Source organism: Macadamia integrifolia, unplaced genomic scaffold (genome assembly GCF_013358625.1).
Source record: "Macadamia integrifolia cultivar HAES 741 unplaced genomic scaffold, SCU_Mint_v3 scaffold46, whole genome shotgun sequence".
In the NCBI taxonomy this organism is placed as follows: domain Eukaryota; kingdom Viridiplantae; phylum Streptophyta; class Magnoliopsida; order Proteales; family Proteaceae; genus Macadamia; species Macadamia integrifolia.
Genome location: NW_024870459.1, coordinates 22,522 through 45,252, shown reverse-complemented (window position 1 = coordinate 45,252; position 22,731 = coordinate 22,522). Strand labels below are relative to the sequence as shown.

The 22,731-nt window shown below is 38.5% G+C and overlaps 3 protein-coding genes across 4 annotated transcripts; 1 reads left to right on the top strand and 2 right to left on the bottom strand.

The window, feature by feature from the left end:
• Positions 1-134: 134 nt before the first annotated feature.
• LOC122068809 lies at positions 135-1,148 on the bottom strand. Its single transcript, XM_042632716.1, has 2 exons — positions 734-1,148; positions 135-606 (listed from the first exon to the last, which is right to left on the bottom strand). The coding sequence occupies exons 1-2, from the start codon at positions 767-769 to the stop codon at positions 325-327; spliced, it is 318 nt and encodes a 105-aa protein (XP_042488650.1). The 5' UTR covers positions 770-1,148; the 3' UTR covers positions 135-324.
• Positions 1,149-1,889: 741 nt separating this feature from the next.
• Positions 1,890-16,950, top strand: LOC122068812 (sodium/proton antiporter 2). 2 transcript variants are annotated; one of them, XM_042632719.1, is made up of 10 exons: positions 1,890-2,569; positions 6,230-6,406; positions 6,532-6,660; positions 8,394-8,570; positions 9,302-9,408; positions 10,748-10,868; positions 12,324-12,385; positions 12,487-12,789; positions 16,141-16,435; positions 16,516-16,950. In XM_042632719.1, exons 1-10 carry the CDS (start codon positions 2,297-2,299, stop codon positions 16,633-16,635), a joined length of 1,764 nt encoding a protein of 587 aa, XP_042488653.1. In that variant the 5' UTR covers positions 1,890-2,296; the 3' UTR covers positions 16,636-16,950. The 2 variants fall into 2 exon arrangements, with proteins under 2 accessions (XP_042488653.1, XP_042488652.1); XM_042632718.1 differs by having other exon boundaries at positions 6,227-6,406.
• Positions 16,951-18,934: 1,984 nt separating this feature from the next.
• LOC122068832 lies at positions 18,935-20,323 on the bottom strand. The gene has a single exon (XM_042632752.1). The coding sequence runs from the start codon at positions 20,321-20,323 to the stop codon at positions 18,935-18,937; it is 1,389 nt and encodes a 462-aa protein (XP_042488686.1).
• Positions 20,324-22,731: the final 2,408 nt, after the last annotated feature.

The window sequence follows — 22,731 nt, the reverse complement described above, 5'->3', positions numbered from 1 at the left end:
CTTATGTACTACGAATACCGTGGTTATGCTACAACCGGAAAATCTCAACCACTCAATATATTGACTTTTCAGTTAAATCTCAATCTATGACTTCGAGGATCCATAAAATTAGATTTAAGAATTGAACGGACGAATAGAAAAAAAGGCCAATGATTAAAATTAGAATCAGCTACACAGTATCATGGTCGACGTAGCAACAGATCACGTCAAACAAAAATAATCTAAAAAAAATAGAATAAAAATCCACCATAGCTGATTGAATGAGAATCGTTGATGGAGAGTTCCTTTGTTGATCATGTGGCTTAGCAGTGTCGAGAGTTGAGATCACTTTGGGTGTCGCCGACTTATAGGCAGTGCATCATTGGTGGTGCCGCCGCCAGAGATGGCATCCTTCGCAGATTTGATGGTATTAGCGATAACGGAAGCAGCGCCGCCCAGAACGCCGGCGCCGGATCCTGAACCTCCTTGGTCAGGATGGTGCTGATGGATCACCTCTACGTCCTCCCTCCTTAATTGTTTTTGTGGGTCCTGCCCTGCATACGATCGGTAATCCACAGTTTCCACTATTGTCTCCTGTAAACCTTCCTCGTTTCTTCTTTCACTCACCTGAACATTTCAAAAGAAAAAAAGAAAAAAAATAGAAAACCCATCTCTCGGAGAGCGAGATTAGATAAACACAACATAACCCAGAAACAAAAATAAATATAGACGCATCACGGGTGAGTGTAAGAACCTTATGAAGCTGGGAGTTGTTCATGTTGGATGCCATGGATACGCAACGGCAACGGCAATGGCGACGGCAATTCAAGGATCAATAGGATTAATAAGATGAGTAGAATCTGGGTTCTTTGTAGACAAAATATATGTGTCTTCCTTCCTTCCTCCCTCTCTGTAACTTTATAGAACATTAGTTTGAAGATCCCATTGTTTCGCGGGAAGAGGAGGACTCGACACGTTGAGACTTTGAGAGTATAATAGCAACACTATATCTAAACTGGTATCGGTATATTTGAGGGGTAAAAGGAGACCGTTACCCGTGTTCCTTCTTCGATTTGCTTCCAATGTGCCTCTCTTCTTCCCCTCTAGGCTAGTCCCCATGATTGGATAGTGGGATTGATTCCACAGTGGAGCTGGGTCTGCTCTAATATTGGGTTGACACTGTAGATTGCAGAATGACTAGCATTGCAAAGCAAATCCTCTTGGAATGCAATCTCCCCTTTGGTCTGTTCTCCCAATGTGAAATGATACACATGATTTTATGAGAGAAAGGTAGATACACATAATTTTATGAGAGAGGTACCTGGTCACTTGTTTCCTGCACCAACATAGGGTCAATGGGCACCTACATTTGGGATTCAACTAGGGTGAGATGGTTATTTCACCACTTTTATGTTTAGGCATAGGAGGAGCACATGACCTTCATAGGGTGCTTGCATCAGGTTGATAATTGACACTTAATAATTAACCATAATCCATCAATCCTTTTGTATAGAACCTCAGACTCGTCTTTGCTCAAAATCTATTTATAGCTAATAACCTGATACCATTAAGTTGGGATAAGGATTTTGAATGTTATTGCTATTGATTGGAAGAGAAAAAAAATAGATATAGGGAGATGCAACTGTATAAGAGGTAACTGAATAAATGCAATCTCCAATACAAATTAGGATTGAGTTTCTCGTTCAATATGGTCGGTTGCAGCCACCATTGGCATAAACAATGAGGGAGAGAGATGTGGGTGACATTTGGACTGTTTCATTGTTTAACCATGGGTGAGTGAGTAAAACTTTGTTCTATAAATTATAGAGAAAGAGTTTTCTATTCAGGACCGTGGGACCGATGGTAATAATTAATAATAAGCATCAAGAGGGAATACAATGTGTCATAGGGCGGGGCGGTCATTTCGCCCCACACTCTGGTGCACAGGCTCTCTGCTCCCAGGCAGAGTTGTTTTCCCCAAAGTTATGATAAGGTTGTGGTGTTTCGCAGCGAGTCCAAAGTCCGAACTCCGACTCCGATTGATAACTGTAGGATCAACATAGCCGACGACGGTGAGTCGGTGCTCTCTGTGACTGCCAAAGCTAGCAAACCAATAAAACCAAAAAAAAAAAAGATTAATTAGTTTCCCAAATAAAATAGAGAATAGAGATTTCATTCTCTGTGGAGTGTGGAGTGTGGAGTGTGGAGTGTGGAGTGTAGTGGTCAAGTGGAGACGTTTTGTGTTCCCAGCCAGACTCGATTTTCGATACCGCAATATCAATCCAGAAATCGCAGAAAGATTTGGAGCGGCAAACATATGGCGACATTCTCGATTGCCAGCCATCATTACACCAGTAACCGTTTCATACCCGGAAATCGATCTTATCCTACTTCGTCTCTGCGCTCTTTTCCGTTTCAGAGAAACTCCACAAGGCCTTCCCTGCCGCGTTTGGGATCTTCTCCATGGAGAGCCGATGGCAGGACGTGGCGCGGCCAAGGCCTTCTTGCCCGAGCCGAAGAGAAAGCCAAGGATGGTTCCTCTTCTTCCGTCGGGCAGCAAGCCATAGAAAAGGCCGACGAACAGTATCAGGTTTGATTCCATTCCCACTACTCTCTCTCGCCCTTCCTTTTAGTATTATATTTTCAAATCACAATTTCCTAATTCTGTTCCTGCTTATATTTTCACATTTCTTTAAAGTCGACCAATTTGTTTACTGGTATGACTAAATGGTTTTGACCAATTTAATCCAACAAACAATAGCATGACACAAGGACAATTTTGGAGGAAGGAGATAGGGAGGAAGAATTTATTCGTAATTTGAATGTCATTCATTATATACTGTTCCATTTGTTTGTGTTGATACTTGACAGGACGAATTTCCTTCTTAGAGCCTTATTTTTTATGTCAGATTGCGACTGTATTACTAGGCAACACGGGCATGCTAACTCTCTATGACATTTTAACATCTCTGCAATTTTAGAGTTTTATAGAAGAGGCATGCCTGAAAAGTAAAAAGATATTCTTAGGGCGCAATATATTATGTGTTACTAGTTCTTTCAGCTGACTTGACATAGCTGAAGACACTAGAGTTGAAGCTCAATTGGACCGGTGTGGGGCCATCTTAAGAGATGAGAATGGCTAGTTTGTAGAAACGTAACTCTAAAACGATGCAAAAGATAATGAAAAATAAGAACAAGCAATGCACACAGATTTACGAGGTTCGGCAAGATTGCCTACATCCCCGGTGAGATGAGATCCTACTTCACTATCGATGGAAAATGAGGTTACAACGTTCGTCTCTCACACCTCTTAGTATTGCTTGCATTATAGAGAAAGAAACCCTTGCTACAAATATATAGCGAAAACCCTAATTCAGAAAGTACACAACTGCCCTCAAATAAAAAATTCAAGCGGGAGCCTGTGCCCCCCTACACCCTCTGCTATACAGGGGGCCTCCTGCCCCCCTTGCAATCCCCATGGCCCCCCTAACCGGCTAGCGGGACCGCCATCCTGCCTATCTAGGCGCTGCACCAGTACTCCCTGGATTAAACTGTGAAGGAATGCAAGACATCGTACACCAACATAGTTGTCTATTCGTTATTTTTCCAGGATGATAGGTATCAAAACTTTAAGCAGAGGTTTAAGATTGATAGAAATATGGAGATTTGTAACTCCTCTAGAGCTGTCATGATGCAAGGCAATTAGTGTCTTACCAGACTCATGCAGATAACATATCTAGGAAGGTTCTATCTAGTCGGAAGTGAAGGGAAGGAAGATGAAATTTAAACAAAAACAAAATGAAAATTGTTCTAATCATTACCGACAGTGGTTGTGTAATTAACTCAGAAACCTTTTAAATCTAGTTATTAAATTTTGCTACTCTTTTCCACTAAATTCATCTGATTTGAATTGTAGATAAAAAACACACTTACAAAATTTTACTTGACATATTTGGTAAGGTTTAAGTTATACTATCATGATTACAAAACCTTCTAGTTTCTTTTTAAATTAATTTCACTTCCTCCCCCTCCCCTCCCCTCCCCTTCCCTTCCCTTCCCTTCCCTTCCCTTCCCTTCCCTTTCCTTTTTATCTCTTCTTTTGCTTGCAACCAGAAGGAGCCTTAGGAAAGTGCTAAGCATGCATGGTTGGATCCCACTTTACACCCTCCATTCAATGGAAGTGAGACCTTTTGTTTGGTGGGATCTCAGATTTGCATGGCGTACCATGTGCATTTAATGGTGTGGCACTATCACTTTTTTGGAAAGGATCTATTGATGGTATTAGTTTTATAGTCTTCAGTTCTCAAATAAAAAATTATTGTTAGGTCAATTATTTGGAATTAGGAATAGGTTCCGTATGAAAGTAAGGAAAATGGGTGGTTTAAAGTGGTTGATTGTTGTGATTCTGGTAATTGTGGCTGATATGGGTCTATGTTGAGGATCTGGAAGTTGAAGGGGATACATGCTTAGGGATTTATCAGTGTCAAATTTATGGCCACATGTATGTCTTGCTGCAAATAAAATAAGAATGAAAGGGAGGTGGGGGAGAAGAAGGAGAGAGAAAAGATATAGACAAGTTTTACTGAATCACCACTAGAGATCCTGCAAGCATCACATTCAAGAGATTTAATTCAGCAAGAAAGCAAGAAATTTAATTTTCATCCTTACGGAAACCAATTATAATGGATTTATCAAGTGTAAACAAGTTTTGTTAGATCATATGGTTCAAAGTTTGAACTTCAAACTAGATAAGTTCCATCTCACTAAGTCAAACTGAAAGCTGTTGAAGTTTGTTTTATTTTCTAAATCACATTGTATTCAAAAGATAGTGACTTGTTACACAGGTGTCTGAAAGACTCAAACCATTTTCTCCCCCCCCCCCCCCTCTTTCCTTTGGTGATGCCTAGCCGGGATTATTGCGTTGGATTGATCAGCAGAGTCGTATCTTTTGATGGATGGAGTGCCTATTTCACATGGAAACGTGACATGCTGTGCCGGTCGAGGCTCAAAACTGAGCATTGTAGTCCAAGTTGACTCAGGGGGAATTTTTTATTCATAAAAAAAAAATAATAATTAGGCATTTGGGAAAAGCTTTTGGTGCTGGAACGGATTTGGTATATTGTATACACACATAAGTCAATTAACAGTTTATTTTTCCATACTTATTCTAAATGTTTTTTACATTTTATATGTCTATTTCCCTTAAATTGTTAAACCATTGCAGATAAATATAATAATAGTACTTGAGTTGGTTAAGCTGCTAGCTAGGTTTCTGGTTAGGCTGCCAACATTTGGACAGATACAAATGAACTGAAACAACTGGTTTCTACTATGTGATTGGCTTGGTTGGTGTGGATTGGCTCAGCCAATACGGAAAATGACTTGAGCTATGCATCTACTTTTTTAATGTAGATACAATTTACCTTTTAGCCAATAGCGAGTTATATCACTGACTTATGTGAGTTCAAAGTTAACTAATGCAATTTCTTTTGTCCAAGTGGAGCGATTCATTGATACCATAATAGATGCAAGAACTGGTAGATATCATTGCATTTTTGAAGCTGGTTGTGAGATCATTTGCAGCTATCTCATCCCATTTTGCTTTTGAAACCTGTGCATACAGAAGTAGCTCCAGATGCTAGAGGTTGTTTGAGGTATTCAAAGGGGTCTAAAGTCTGTTTCCACTTTACCTCTGGATTGTGGAAGATGAATGCTGGACTACTGCATTGAAAACCTCTTGCCAAAGGATGACAGGTTTTGTACCTATTCCTGGTTGTCACATACCCAATCAGTCATTCAAAAGGAACTCATTGGTAAATAATGGACAGCTGCAAGATACATATACATACCTAGTCCTGGCTGCCGCCTTGCCGCTGACTCACTCAGAAGGATACTTGCAGCACATGTATTCATCCAATCACTTGAATTCATTGCTTTCCCATTAACTATTGGAAAACAGTTGTCTAAGTTGTGTGTAGCAGTTAGTTATTTATTTCTTTGCAATAATTTAATACAATAATAAAGATGCTCCTAAGAATTGAGTTTTGGATCCAAGACTGAATTAAAAGGTGAACAGCATCATGGTTCCCCCAATTCAATGGATCGGGGCTATGGTACTGGTACATGAAACATACATTTAGGTGACAATATCAAGCTTTTATTTTACGTCTAAGGTGTCATTACTGAAAATGATTGCACCTCTATGTGGAACTTCATACTTGAAATTATAGTCATGCTACTATTGCAGCAGGAGCTGATGTCGAAATCTGGAACATGTGATCCTTTATGTTCTGTCGATGAAATGAGTTCCCAAGATTTCGAGGCTACTTATCAGCCAAAGACTGACTTGTTCAAGGCTGTTGCAATTCTTGCATCGGCTGCTGTTGGGGCAGTTGCAATTAATCACTCCTGGGTAGCCGCCAATCAGGTCAATTCTTTTCTTACTACCTGATTTGGAATTGAATAACTTGTTTGCTTTTAGTTCTCTCGTGCTTCTATTTATAGGTTTGATTTTCTTACGTTATGGAATTAAATGGAAGTATTTGTGGACAGGATGTTGCCATGGCTTTGGTATTTGGATTAGGATATGCAGGCATAATTTTTGAAGAATCTCTTGCTTTCAACAAAAGTGGTGTCGGCTTGTTGATGGCTGTGAGTTTGTGGGTCATACGAAGTATTGGAGTAAGCTCTATAAAATCTTCTTGGATTTTTTAGATAACTAATTTTTTAATTAGTAGTTTCATATTTAGATCCTTCTCCTGGCATTGTTTATTTGTTTTGAATAATAATAATATATTCATCCTTGGATAATGGAAAATTTTCTCCCCTAAACAGTTTGAGTCTGACTATATTGAGGGGGCCACTCTTTGGGGGGTGGGGGGAAGGCATAGCAACATGGAAGCCTTGTCCCTTAAGAAAGAAGCAATCCTGCAATCAGTATGTTTATGTCAATGTGCTGCCGAATGAAAAGTAGATACACTAGCAGGAAAAATGATTTAAGAATAACAAATGATTATTTTCTGTGTCATATATCTCCAGTTAATGTGCCATTGAGCATAAGTAATAGTGGCGCTAAGTTCCCTAAGCTTCCAATAACATAGAGAAGAAGGGATCAATTGGGAGATTGGACCATCTTAACCTAGTGAGACAGTCACTATTGGTGTAAACTCCTGGAAGTTTCCCAGATGCTGAGCCCATCAACCAGTGGACTTAGTGTCCACAATATTGCCCAAGAAAAACACCCTAGAGGTGAAGAAACCCTTGTGGTTGCAAACCTCAACACCATCAATGGTCTAACCCAGTTTCCTTCCAGGTCCCATCATTAATTACTTTAAAGGAATTCGTATACCAGTCACCCAAAACACACATGAACACTTTCAGAATTTTATCTTGTTGGATGTCTGGTGTTGCTGGTACACCTTAATGAAGGAACAGGAATTTCTAGCCTTTATGTTTGGAGTAAGCTCAAGAAGTTATCTGTTAAGTAATTTGGTTCATGAGCTACATTTTTCTCCGAATACTGATGTTGTGTTACTTTCAAATTCTCCTAGGACAATCTATGAAGTGAAGCACTTATTCCCATATGGGCACACTTTCTGGCATGTCCTATATCTTGTTTCGGCATCGAAGATTATGCCAGCACAATTCCACTGTAGAATGTAAAACAAGAACATTTAGAAGCATGTTTAAAAATCAATTTCCTGAATCTCTGCTCAACAAGATTCTGTTATGTCCCTCCCAAGCCCTATTCTAGTTTCTACATCCTTGGTGACAATCAATATTTGCTTTCTAAAATTCATACTGGGCAGATCTATTTCCTGCCAAATAGAGGCTGATCTAGTCATTCCAACCAGTGGATTGATTGGTGACCATTGGATCAGTCTTTTGTCAAATTTGGTGGCCCACTTTGTATTATCAGCAGTCCAAACTCCAAACCTTATTCAAAATACTGACTCTTCAAATTGCATTGTCAGCAGTCCAAACTCCATTCTTTATTAAGAATACTGGATTTTCAACCATTTTTTAGCGTTATTTTGCCATGTCGTGAGCTCGGTGTAGGAGCTAACTTACCAGTTGAATAAAGGATGACTTCACCATGTGGCCGTAAAAGTTGAGTCTGAACTAAGCAGCCATATGGCGAGAAATAGATCCACCCAGGAGAGCGTAGCCGCATGGTCATCCTCCAAACCGGAACCCTGAATTGTATGTATTTGTCTCTTTGAACTTTTGGTAAATTTCTGCATTTGCCGAAGAAGGCTGGTACTCCGTCGTTTTTCCCTTTTATACACCATCTGCAGTTTCTACATCTCTACTGTCTTCAATAATTTCTATTTCAACTAAATTCCATGGTCTGGTTTTCTCTTGCATTTCTTTTTCTTAGTTTGGAAGTCATTGTGTCATATTTTCTTTGGCAGGCCCCTTCAACTGATATAGCTGTTAAAGAGCTATCCAATGCATCTGCGGAAGTCAGTGAAATTGTTTTTTTCTTGCTTGGTGCAATGACCATCGTAGAGATAGTTGATGCTCATCAAGGATTTAAGCTGGTTACTGACAATATAACAACTCGGAAGCCAAAGACTCTCCTTTGGGTGGTGAGTGGTCTATGATTTAGTTATAGTGGTCTATTGTTGTGTCCTTTATTTGTCTTTTCTGTCTGTGTTCAGCTTATTTGGGATATTGGTTTATGCACTGGCTTCAGTTAGTTGAGGAAGTATGGATGAAAAACTATTGTTCCATGGACCAAAGCATGATTTTTTTTAGCTATAAAATTTTATGAACTTATTTGTATAATAATTTATGAAATAAAGAAAGTAAAAGTAGATAATACGAACCAGGTACACAATACATATATCATCCTGTCACAGGCAGCAAAGGTGTCCATCGAGCCTGTTCTCTCTTCCTCACACTTGTCATTCTGTGCTGCAGATTCTGAATTCATCCCATTACAAGAAAGGATGAGAGTCACTGCCTGAGAAAGGATAATATGGTTTCACTGAGAAGTAGTCAGGGGTTTTTTTTGTTAGAAAAAAATAGTTGAAGGTAAAAATAGTCCGGTCAGCATTTTTTGTGGGGTTTCTGTGTTCTGTGGTTGGTTTTATCTTCCTTTTGGTGCAGTTGGGGTTCAGTTTTTCCCCTGTGATCTTCTTGGACCACATGACTTATTTTTCATTCTCCTTGTTTTGTTGCTTTAATATAAAGAAGGAAAATGAAAAAAGTTAGTATACTTTTTGGTAGTTCAGTTTCAATATATCACTCAGTCATAGTATGTTTAAATTATTGGTTCAGCTACATGTCATTGACCAATATGTGTTGAATTTTGCAGGTTGGCTTTGTGACCTTCTTCCTTAGTTCCATCCTTGACAACCTAACATCAACCATCGTCATGGTTTCCTTATTGCGGAAACTTGTCCCCCCTTCAGAATTCAGGAAGTATGTCCCAGCTTTTATTTTCTCCAATTATTTTTAAACATTTTTAAATCTCCTATCCTTTGAGAACTTTGAATGTGTGCAGGCAACAACATTTGTCATGACGATAATGATCATGGCAACCAGCCAATCACTACCATTTTTCTCTTGCTTAGATGTAACCACTTCAAAACTTTAGTTTTGGTTGAAATTTTAGAAAAGGAATGTATTCGTTAGTTGGAAGCATTATAATACCATGGGCCCAAACTATAGGGCAATTTTTTAAATTGGAAGTAGATTAGTTTATAATTTGTTCATGGGACCCAGTGGTTAGACGTATAGGGGAGGTATTATTTTATTTTATTTCTAACTTGCTCAGATAAAGCTTTATCCAGTTCATGGGGTCCAATTTGAAAGCTTCTTTAACACCTTGTGCACCAGACTTTCCAGATTTTCTGGAATCTTGTCTAGGACAAATCATGGCTAGATTTTAGGAGTTCATCTCTTTTATTTACTGCTGTCCAGTATTAAATAAATCCAGCCTTCATGTGTTAAAGTTGTTTAGATAGATTATGACACCTAATCACAGCCTCTGGCTGGCCGGAGGTTCCTTTTCGGTTTGGGTTATCTTTTCTTTATTTTCTTAAGTGTTTGAGTCTCCAAGACAGTGTTCCATGGAGAGTAGTTTCCTTTTAGTTTGGGTCTCTTTTTCTTTATTATGTAGTTAGTTGAGTTATGAAGGGTCTCCTCCAACAGCAGTCAACATGGAGAGTTTAAGATAGCTTAGAATTCTGTTTTATTTCACTATTCTAATCAGGTGTATAAATACATGTATGAGGATTAGCTTCCTCATTATTTGATCAATAGAAATGATTTAGTTTATTTTTTATAGTGAGATTGTTCTCTCTCTCTCTCTCTCTCTCTCTCTCTCTCAATTCTGAAATTCTGTTCTCTTCCTCAATTCTCTTTCCCACCACCAGCAGATCCATCTTAATCGATCTGCATCAGGGACTTATCTTCCCCTTTCCTTTTCAGATGCAATTTTTGTTATCAATTACGAGCTAAAACTCTCATACCTCCTTGCTTTGTTCAGAATTTTGTTATACATTGACTCTGATGAGTTTGAAGTATTCTTGCTTTTACATGTTGTCTGTGCGATGTCAATTTTGCTTCATGATTATATCCTATCCCCTAGTTCATTTCTTTTTTATTGCCAGCATTATTCTCCTCCCCCCCCCTCGGGTTAATTTTTTTTCTATATTAAACGTTTTTAACCATTTATGTGCCTATGACTATGCAGTTTCACGTCAGAAAGTTTGTTCATCATTTTGACCCATTGTTTCCCACATTGGTACGTTAACAGGTTTTTAGGAGCTGTTGTCGTCATAGCAGCAAATGCAGGTGGTGCATGGACTCCCATTGGTGATGTTACGACAACAATGCTGTGGATACATGGTCAGATCTCCACATTACAGACAATGAAGGTCTTTGTCCATTATTCTGATCACCAGTGGATCCTATTATTAGGTTTATCAGTGGATATTCAAATTTTCAACTTATCAAGTTATCATAAATCCTGAAATCCATGCATGTTGCATCTCGGTTATAGTTTCTTTGTATCTCTGAAAAGCATATCTAGGAAAGAAATTAATTATTACGGATGCAGAACTGACAATCACGAAATTGTTCTGGTACTGGTGGCATATCTGCCATTTAGCAGCCTTTGTTGGTGCTCAAATTTTCTGGACATGTTGTTCACATTATCCTCTACTCATTTGTTAATTTTCAGTCAACGGATTTGTAGTGCTGAAATGGTTTCCTGCACTATATGCCATTTCTGCTACATGAGGGTGGTTTACTCATTCTGGCAGTCGAATAAATGAGGAATTCTTTTGATGCCAACATGTCGAAGTTGGTGGCCCATTTCGAGTGTGTGCCGGAGTCAGAATGAGCAAATTATCCCTCCATGTAGCAGAATTGGTCAATAGTTTGAGAAACCATTTCAACTGTCAGTGTTGGTGGTCCCCCCCCCCCCCCCCTGGTTCCCTTAAGATGTTTGTGGCTTTGTGAGAAGTTAGGGATGAAATTAACCATTGCCCATTCCGAGTCCAACCAACTACAATGCAGCTGGATTGTTCCAAACTCAGGTAGAAACAGTGTTGGGAGACCAGTTCTAACCGAGTTCGGAGGGAGTCGGAAAGTCAACTTGGGATCAGTATTTGCAAATCTTTGAGGCTACTTGTTCAATACAGCTGATCCAAGCCTGATCCCTCAATCCATGGTTGGGTATATGCCCATCGAACAAAGAGGAATAATATTTTCAGAGACAGTGCTCGGATGTGTTACTGGAACATTTGGGTCCAGAGACTTGCCACTCAGATGGAGACCATCGTTTAAATTATTTTCATCAGGGTGGTACATTAGATAAAACTTTCGTGAACCTTTGCGGGGACATCTCCTGAATTCAGGCGACTGTCGAAGTTAAACTTCCACTCCTTTACCTGGCAGTCCGGGCCTATCTGGAAATGTATGAGTGCTCAGAGACTGGACTGCCACATTTTCTTGCCTACTTTAACTCCATTGGAGTCTCCGTTAGTGTTAAGTCTCCTAACACTAACAACAGGGTCTCAGATTATCTTTTGTTGTGGCCTTCCATTCGAGGTAGAGAGATAATCCATGTTATTTAATTCTCATAGAGGCAGCTAGAGGCGCAATTAGTTTTTTGTTTCAGTTCCACCCAGTTAAAACAGATAATGTGTTGGACACCTGTACTTGTTGCCATATGAAACAAAGGTTCTCAGAAACTGCTTAACCATTATATGTCATTCTTTTCATATGAAAATGCCTACTTTATCGTCATTGCCCCTTCAAGGAAATTTTTAAACCCTTTTTTATACTGGATAGAGTGGAATTTCATATCTACTTCTCTTTTCTTGCAGGACTTGTTTATTCCTTCTATCACTTCTTTGGTTGTGCCACTGGCTCTTATGTCCCTAACTAGGTATGCATCTGGGACAGATCATAAAATAAATGCTTTAAAAGGCTTGCTTGAACTTCTACTAGTATTACAGATTTGCTTGACATTTTCCTCTTTTTATGCAGTGAAGTTAATGGTAAGGGACAAAACTCTCCCAATGTTTTGGCATCTGAGCAAATGGCTCCTCGAGGGAAGCTGGTATTTTCTGTGGGTATTGGGGCTTTGGTGTTTGTTCCAGTGTTCAAGGCCATCACTGGTCTGCCTCCTTACATGGGTATGCTGCTAGGACTAGGATTTCTTTGGATTTTGACAGATGCTATCCATTATGGTGAATCTGAGAGGCAAAAGTTGAGAGTACCACAAGCTCTATCTCGCATTGATACTCAAGGAGCCCTTTTCTTTTTGGGGATCCTTCTGTCTGTCGGGAGGTATGCATGGTCCTCTTGGGTTTCTAGCTTTCCTTGCAGTAACATGCAAGGGAATTAAAATTTTTGCAACTTATGAAATTTCTTTGTCTATTTTATGCGTTCAAAGATTCTCTTTCAAAAAGTATTTTATAAAAAAAATAAAAAAAAAATAAAATAAACTCTTTCAAAAATTTGATGCCACTACTCACCAATTTAATTAATGAAAATATTGTGGGTGGATCAAGGTTCCAGTTTTGGCCTCAAACCTGGTTGTAAACTGAAATGTTTCGACCAAAACTGAAATTTTGGTTAAACCTGTACATTTTTTTCTGCAAGTTTCAAGGGCCAAATGGCCACATTAGGTCCTGAAACTTCTAGGACACTCTATTTTAGGTTCTAAACATAGTGGAGCCCTTAGACTTAAAAAAATCTCACAAAAATGGTAGTTTGACTTCGGATCCTAAGTTAGTAGTATTATACATTCTCTGATATGGCCTATTCCACTCAAATTTTCGTACTAGAACACATAATTCAAGTAAACAACTTAAATTTGCATTAGGAATGAATAGACATCAAATTATAAACCATGTCATAAATAATGGATCATACAAGGTTTGTTACAAAGAGTCAACAATACAAACAAGTCATCCCTTGTACACAGCGATTTGGCCAAAAAAGTTCAAAAATTGGGTTTTTCAACCTTCACTGCCGAAACTAGATGAACCGAGTGAAATGGGTCAAATTTCGCTCAAAGCATGGAATTTATGGTAAAGGCTTCGAACAGTTTCAATCGAAATATTGGTGGAACAAAACAAAAGACCAAAATTTTGGCGAAACATTGCAATCCTTTGGTATCGCAGATTGTTCTGTTTTGACAGCTTGTGAAACCGAAAATATTTCTCTTGGTTTCACAAAATTTCGTCAAAACCTTGTACCATGGGCGGATCAATTATTTTTTATTTTCCTACTGTCTGTTTTATAACTAGAAGTTAGTGCTGACTTCTTGTATTCAATGATCATTTTCAAAGTTCAGTTATGTATTGTCTTTTTGTTTTTGTGCTCATCTATTTCTTAACCCTTGTTTGGTTAGATGTGAAGCAAAATAAAAGTTTCATTGTTCAAGCGAAAGTAAAGTGAAATGAAAAAGAAAGTACAGAATAAAATTATGGGGTGTTTGTTTGGAAATAAAGTTTATGTACTTGTTTTGAGAAATGTGTGGGGACCATAATATCAATAAAGTTGGGAGTGAAAATTTTCACTTTTATTTCTACAGTAAATGAAAAATGATCATTCTAGATAACTATTACTCGACAAGAAAGAAAATATGTGGACCACAAATTTGCATCATGACCAAACATTTGGAAATTCATTTTCAGTATAAAATGTGTTTGACTTCATTTAACTTTTGGCTATTTGCACTCATTCAATTCATTTATCTCATTTTACTTTACCAATGTAAATTTTATTTTACTAATTTTTTTGTTTTGTCAAATTTTACTTCACTTCACATCTACCCAAATGGGGCCTTAGTTAAACTATTTATCTGTCAAAGAAGAAAGGAAACTTGTAAATGGTGAAAGGTGAAGGATTAATTATCACCTGAAGAAAAAGGTGGAAGGTTAGTCTCTGAACTACTAGAAAAAAAACATTCATTTCTTTAGTTTGAAATGGTTAGCCTTATCCCAACTTAATGGGGTCGGCTACATGGATCCAAACAAAACAAAATATACGAAGTCCAAAAAGAAAGAGGGGGAAGAAAGAGGTGGAAAGATGAGAGTAGGAAGATGAGAATAAAGAGGAAAGAGGCACAACCAGCTACTTCGGAAGATCTCAGCTAAAGAAATAGTTCTGTAATCCATTACAAATAAAATTAAAATAGAACAATGAGACAAAAATAAATAAAATATCACTTTAGTTGGTTCTATTAAAAATAAGCCTCCCCTATCAACACAATTCTGCACTAAGTAGAAGCCTGCAACATTACGTTGTTTTGAGCACAAAGTTTATTGGAGCAGCATAACTTTTAAAGACTCATTTCTGTCCTGCCACACACCCTAAATTACTCACTGGTATTAGTAGTGACAGCCTTTTACACCTCTTTGCAGATCCTAAGTACCCTACATTTTTTTTTAATGAAGGTGTCCAAACCTTTGGCCCGACTAATCCCCGGATGCACATGTACGCCCCAAGGGGAATTGAACTCAGGATGCATGTCAATTTAGGCACGTCTCCTACTAAGCACCCTACATTGACATCATACAAAAAACTGAACTCTTTCAATGTGTGTTATAGAGATTAGTATGAGCAAAGAAAGTAACCATCAATGACATTCTATCAGGAGAAAAAAATGCCTTATTAAATTCCTCTTCAAGTTGATGAGATTTTGAAAGCCCAAGTTATTTGTGGATTATCTAATCTACCTCGTGAGTTATTCATTCCGAGATAGAGAAGTTGATTATGAACTGAAATGCATAGTCTTAACAGGAAGGAGAATTCCAATAGTAAATTCTGATGATGGGTTCCATCAAGCATCTCTTAATGCAATTGACTATATTAAAGGCTTCCAATGAGGATGTTAGATCCTGTTACTTTAGAAACATCCAACGATCTCAGAAGTTGTTTGATAGCAGATTGTCATGTTGATCCAAATCAAATATTTCAGTCGGGAAGACTATTATATCTAAAATATGGGAAAAAGATCCCTGCCAGACTGCGTGCAGCCTGCTCCTAGACACAGGAGCACACGAAATGACTGCCCCACCCCGCCCCCTTGAAATGAAATAGCACCCCCCTGTTGGTCCCCCTGCATGCGCGCGCAGGGGCCACTAAGGCTGGCAGTGATATTCTGCCCCTATAATATTATAAAATTTGTTCAAGCTTGATAACATCTCAGAAAAGGAAATTAACTAGTTACTCACCTCTTAGCATTCATGTCACAGGATTGGTTTATGACAATTAACATCTCTCTTCCTTGAATTTGATCTCTTAATATTTTTTGTCTTTTTTGTGAGCAAAAGGGCTGGGAATTGTTATTTTTCTCTGCAAAATATTGGTTCCTTTTTTTTTTTTTTTTTTCATTTAAAAGGGAATGTAGGATTCCGTTGATACCTTTTTCTACAGATTTTTCGTTGTAGGTTACAGGATGTTTTATCATATCAGGATTGGATTTCCTTAGGTTCTGCCATGTGGCAGTGATTAAAATCTCTCTTCCTAGAATTTGATCTGTTATATTATTCTACAGCATGCATGACTCTGCTGCTAATTTTCTTTCTATATTTGTCTGGTTGCAAGTTTTCTTCTACAAGGAAGTATAAAGATAGGCCAAAATCGTACTTCCTGGAGCTGACAAATGTTTAACCTGGTTTTTTGTAGCCTGGAGGCTTCAGGGCTTCTCAGGGAATTGGCAAATTACCTCGATGCCCATATACCTAATATTGAGCTGATTGCAAGTGCAATAGGAGTTGTATCAGCCATTATAGACAATGTTCCACTAGTTGCAGCAACAATGGGAATGTATGACCTATCATCATTCCCCCAAGATTCTGAACTTTGGCAGCTGGTTGCATATTGTGCTGGTACTGGTGGGTCTATGTTAGTTATAGGCTCTGCAGCTGGGGTTGCATTTATGGGTATGGAAAAAGCGGACTTCTTTTGGTACTTGCGGAAGGTACATGTTGCTATTGATACCTTCTTATGAGTCACAATTCTGATTCTAATGGTTTCTAAGAGCCATAATCCTTTTTGCAGGTGAGTGGTTTTGCTTTTGCCGGTTATACTGCTGGTATTGTTGCTTATTTGGCGACTCACAATCTCCGCCTCTCACTGCCCACAGAACTAGCTCAGGTTCCATTTCTTTCCGGTTCATAGATCGCATGTGGCATTATTTGCAGTCAATGATGTTGGGTAACCTTGGATTATTGCACTAGTATCAGTTTTTCAGCCAGTATTCTAATATTGTATGCAATATGGATGTATATTGTTTGTGGCATGAGGGTGCTGGCATAAAAAAAGCAGTATTACCAGCAACATGTGGCTCTATTATATCAATGGTCATTTGAAGAGCTCCAAAGCAAACACTGAACATGCCCTTGATAGCAGCATCGGATCACAACAGATAGTGTCAGGGTATTTCTGAAAAGTAGGCATTTTTGCTCTTAGTCTAATCAATTATTGTTTTTACAATGTTGGAAGAGGTTTACTATCTTAATCTTGCTCATCATCTTGCAATGCATTGGTCAACCTGAGTTCTGAACAGTGTGTGGTGTCAATGGCATAACACTATATGGGAATGCCACATACAAGCATCCCGGTGGCCACAGAGAGACACTAGAAGCAGGAAGAAATACAAGAGAGCCAACATTGCTAAAACCTTCTTTTCTTTTAGAAGGTGTGTCCCTATAACCGCTTCTATATGTGATGGAAAATAAATTGTGAGCTTTATTATTTATGAGTGGTCGTCCCTGACTCCCCAACCAGAATAGATCGTATATTCTAAGAGAGTTTACTGAATAAATATTGGATACATTTCCATTAATTTCATGAATAAATAATTGATGCACAAAGTATTATTTTGTTTTAAAAATTTCAGGGACAATCACCTTAATCATCTCAAATAAGAAAATAATTGACTATGCAGAAGGAAGGAAGCCAAGAGAGCCAACGTCGCTGAAACCTCTCCATATCTTCTGGTAGGTGTGTGACATTAGAATTGCTTCTATAGTATTTATAAATGATTATAATTCCTTTACAACAGAAACTCTCTATTTTGAATTGGTGGCTAAAATAAAAATAGTTCTTTCCATACAAACAAAATTAAAGATCTGAATTGAGAGATGAGCACTGACTAGCTAGTTCAGGGTGCTTTGACTACTTATTCCTAAATCTCCAAGTTTTTGATGGGGGCCAATTCCAAAGTAGAGAGATGCTAAAGCTTAATGATCCAGAAGAGTGTATCTTACTTAAACAAGATCATTGTCTTGTAGCTAATTTGTATTGAAACTAAAGAATTTTTATTATTGCCATCTTTACTATTTCTGTGTAAGACTTTTAAAAAGCTTACATGCATACATTTATGCAGAACTCTGTGAATTCTTGAACCTTTTCTATTCAAAACCTCCAGTTTCAATCTTACCTAGCTAGCCACATTTCCTCCAACCGTGAGAATAAAACTCAATTTGAAATTTATCACTCAAAGCATGACTTATATATATATATATATATATAATAGGTTTTCAACAAAAGATATCACAAGAACTATCAAAATGGTACATATATAGACAACCAAATAACATTAGAAAACATCAAACACTAGAGTACAGAAGTAAATACTCGTCAATTCCACAAAGAAATACCTAGCACTGGGTATGGAACTACTCAACACATACCAAGATGAGCCATCAGAAGCCAGATTTTGGTCAGAAATTCTCCACCATCACAAAGTTGCTGGGCATGGTGTTTCCCACTACAATTTTTTGCAGCATATGACAACATCTCTACCCACACCCCACTTATGATCTTCCATCTTTCTTCCTTTGCATATGATTGCAGTGACTTTGCAAGCTTATGTGCTTCTAATAACACAGATTTGCTCTCCTCTGCTTCAGTTTCTCCTTTCAGAACTTGGGCATCCGACCTAAGAAACCTCATAATGTAAGCTTTTGCCTGTTTTACATCCATTGATAATTTCTTCCTCTGAAGAATGGAAGAAAAAATCTTTTGTCTTCTACCTTCGGGGACATCAAACAACTTTTTAGCTGCGGCACACGTGTCTTGAAACCCAATCTTTCCAGTTCTATTGTTCAACATAAAAGGGAGAATGAGCAGAAGATATAACAGATAATTAGATAAACCGTTGCTCACTTCAATTTGACGAGGAATTTCAGTTTCACATTCGATTGAATCAAGATCCTCAGAATAGTAACAGAGATCTGTCGCAACATGCCAGATAAGAATGCTTTGACCAAATTCAACATCAAAACTCCATTCAAATTCTTGAAGGCAACTGTTGTTTTTCAATGCCCATTTACCTCGGGGATTGCGAAATTCTGCCCTTTTGATTTCTTCATCATAAGATGTCGTAACCATTTTTTTAAATTGTTTGAAGATGAAATCTTTAATGTCATCAGAGACATGGATGTAAGTTGTGTTCTGGCTGTTTTCCCTCCACTCATGAATATTTCCCCCAAGAAGAAAGATATAGGATTCTTTTGAAAAATGATGGCTCTTCTTTGAAGCAAAAGCTCAATAGATTATACTGGGCCATACTATTGTTATGCCACCATGATGTCCTTCTGGTTGTTGTTGTTGTTGTTGTGGTCGTCGCCGTCTTGGAAATCACTACTCCCCTCACTCCACTTCCATCATGAGAGGTTTTAGAAACCAGCAATCGACACGAGATGAGACGATTCAAGATTATCGTTGCTAGCCAATTGAGGTTGTGGTTAATTAACCAGACGATAGTCCACTCCGATAGAAGCATCTGAGTGACTTCGAACATTTCTTGAACAAAAGCCCAACCAAAGATAATCAAGGCTACGAGAGGGTTAGTGAATAACAATCTATCAAAAAAAAGGATCCCATATCCTGGCATCCTCCTGGATCTTGGAATCAAAATATTGTTAAGAAACTCCATTAAGGTGTAGATGAGGACAGAAATTCTAAGGAATCGCAAAATGCATGCTAGGTGTGTGCGGACCACAGGCACTTTGGTGAAGAGCATATCGTAAACGAACCTGAGCTCCACATCAATCAGTTGGAAGGCAACTTCGCAACGGCATTGTAAGTAGAATTCCCGGATATCCATAATACGAGAGCATGGAACCATCAAATCCACAAAGAGGCACCTGAAGCTGCAGAAGTATTGGTAGCCTCGCAACAATATTTCCTTATCAGAATAGACTGTCCCATCCTCCTCTGTTGGTGTTGGTGTTGATGTTGATTCGGAAGCATATTCAGTCATGGGAATGGGAATGGATTGGTGGGCATCACCAACATCATTATCATCATCATCATCATCACCATTAGGGATTAATGGAGTTGGCCCTGAATTAGGAGGAGGAAGCATGGAATTTCTAAGTCTAGCCATGTTTGCCGAGTAAAGAGCCCAAGTCCTCTCAGCATACTTGGAGATTCCAGCTAATAACATGAACATGAAAGCTGCAAACTTGAGCCCTTCATTCCCGTATACATAGTCGAAATATAATAGTTTAAAATGGATGTAGCCAGCAATTCCAACTCGGTAGATAAGCTGGATTAAGTGTCTAAAGCACAGCTCATTGTCTACCAAGGAGATGGCACTGATACTGTCAGGTCCTCCAAGATGCATTAAAAGGAATGAAGACCAAATTGGGGCTAAATTTTCCATATTCATACTAGAGAAGCTGCTTACAATGCCAAGGGCAGCGGTGGCTGCGATATCGGCCAATTGATAGGCAGACCAAAGGAGGAAAATGAACCATTTCTTTGAACTCTGATTCCGAAAGCTTCCAAAGAGGGTGAGGATAACTTGGAAGGCTACACTCGTCGGGATCGAGATAACGTAGCCGAACTGGGCCATCGCCGACAGTGAAGATGTACCTTCTCCGTCCATCAGAGATAGAGAGAGAGAGAGAGAGAGAGAGAGACCTGACACTATGACTCGAGCTGCGAAGATGGAGAATAGACTCTCAGGAAAGCGAGTCGGAGGAACAGGGATGCCACTGCTAGGTGGAAGGTAGACTAAGACTGAAGGAGCAAGAAATAGTATCGGTCTGGGATAGGCCGTATGGGATCGGTATTGACTTACACGATCCCCAATTCGATACCGGTCAAGATCGGTTATGCGAATCGTTTCTGGTGTAAAATGATTAAAAAATTGTACTCTTTATAAAAACAGGGCAAAAAAGACCGATACTCGCCAATTCGATCTAATTTGGATCGATATCTGATCAGTATTCGTGTACCAATATCGATAATGTCCCCTAAATCTTTAGCAAGAACAGAGTTTCTGACTTTGTATCAGGCTCACATGGGAGTTCAGCTTTCTCCTGTTTTTTTGTCTGGCTGGGGGGACTTGGGAGTCAAGAAAAGTACTGTTCCTTAGATTCTCTCTCAATTATTGACGTTCTACACTCACCTTATATTCTCTCACTCAATTATTGAGGTGCTTTTCTTTAGGTAAAGTTATTAAAGTGAATGAAGATAGAGCTACAGTTTCCTTATATTCTCTCTCTCTCTCTCAATTATTGAGGTGCTTTTCTTTTGGTATCAAATGGATATCAATTTGGATAAGTTCCTATCAGTTTGGATCGGTTGATTTCTGTTAAAATAAAGAGAAAAAATGAAAAAATAGAACAAGCAATCACACAATGCATAGAGAGTTATGAGATTCGATAAGATTGCCAATGCCCTCGGTGAGATAAGATCATGTTTTACTATTAATGGCGAATAGAATTATAGCAATCACACAATGCACATAGATTTATAACGTTTGATAAGATTGCCTATGTTCTTGGTGAGATAAGGTTTTCTTTTAAAATCAATGGAGAATAAGTTTAACATGATCACATCTCTCTTGGCTTGCTTACAGAGAAAAAAAACGTTGCTACAAATATATAGCGAAATCCTATATAGAAAATTTACAAAAAAAAACCTTTAAACCCTAGATTTTAAGACATTATATCCCCAACAATTTCATCCTTATTTTTCATTAAATAATATTTTTTATGATTTTACCCTTAAACTAATACCAATACTCAATCCAAGATCAACCGGGTATCGATATGGGCTATGATTCAACCAATTCGATACTGAGATTGAAATGATTGTAAGAGAATGGAGAGAAGTACAAAGCACCACTACTATATGTGTGGACCTATTCTTTTAGCAATTTCTACTTTATTAATTTCCTTTGGGAGGTATTAGTGTTGGTGTACAATGTCTTGTATTCCGTCGTAGTTTAATCCAGGAGTACTGGTGTATTTTTTGATATTAGGGTTTTTCGTTATATATTTGTAGCGAGAGTTACTTTCTCTGTATGTAATTTTGAGAGGTGTGAGGATGAGCATTGTAACTCTATTCTCCATTGATAGTGAAGCAAAATCTCGTCTCACCGAGGACGTAAGCAATCTTGTCGAACCTCATAAACTTTTGCGCATTGTTTGTTCTTATTTTTCCATTATCTTTTGCATCACTTTTGGGGTTGTGTTTCTACAAGTAATGTAAGGGCCTTGGAGCCCAACCTAAATGAGCTTTTACCTCCAATATTGTGGGAGACAAAAAGCATGATGATTCTTTCCAAAGCATAGTGAGATGTCATATAGTTAGTGAGAAGACAAGTGAGAGGCCTTGATCATTTTCCTCCCTCTCATCTAGGGGTGAAACAGAGTGGGGTGGGCCGGGTTTCTTGAAACCCGAATCCAAAGCTCAACCCAATCATGTTGGGTTCACATCAATTTAATCCGGCCCTAATTGATCCTGATTGGCCCGATTGGGCCTAATTGGGCGTAATCAACCTTGATTTTTTTAGGATCGGGTTAACTCTAATTGACCCTGTCAACATAATAATAGATGTTCAAGATACTTGACTACAAACCTAAATTATATTATATAAATCAAGGTTAACCCCTGACCCATGGTCATTGTTTTTTAACCTTAATTTACCCTCAGGGTCTGGACTCTTAAACCAAGCCTTGTTTGGGCTCAAGATGAGCCAAACAAGTTCGGAAATTCAAAGCCAAACTTACACCCCTACTTTCATCTTTGATTTTTCCCCTTTGCCCTCGGATCCAGATCCTCTGTAGCATGGGGGTGTACTACAGATCGTATAGGTTGGCAGGGGAATGCGACATATGGCATATAGTTGATCGTGTGGACAGGTCGGTGCTGCCTCAAATAACCAAATGCACATGCGAACTACATTATCGAAGGAAATTGGAAAACCACTCCCCGCTGGTCTCGATGGAGAAATGCTTTCCTCACAAAATA

Bases quoted from the DNA above. Each gene is read 5' to 3' on its own strand.
- LOC122068812 (XM_042632718.1), top strand. From the start codon at position 2,297: ATGGCGACATTCTCGATTGCCAGCCATCATTACACCAGTAACCGTTTC. The intron at 2,570-6,226 runs GTTTGATTCCAT...CTACTATTGCAG, and splicing joins AGGCCGACGAACAGTATCAG to CAGGAGCTGATGTCGAAATC. The intron at 6,661-8,393 runs GTAAGCTCTATA...TTTCTTTGGCAG, and splicing joins GGGTCATACGAAGTATTGGA to GCCCCTTCAACTGATATAGC.
- LOC122068832 (XM_042632752.1), bottom strand. From the start codon at position 20,323: ATGGCCCAGTTCGGCTACGTTATCTCGATCCCGACGAGTGTAGCCTTC.
- LOC122068809 (XM_042632716.1), bottom strand. From the start codon at position 769: ATGGCATCCAACATGAACAACTCCCAGCTTCATAAG. The intron at 607-733 runs GTTCTTACACTC...TGAAATGTTCAG, and splicing joins ACAACTCCCAGCTTCATAAG to GTGAGTGAAAGAAGAAACGA.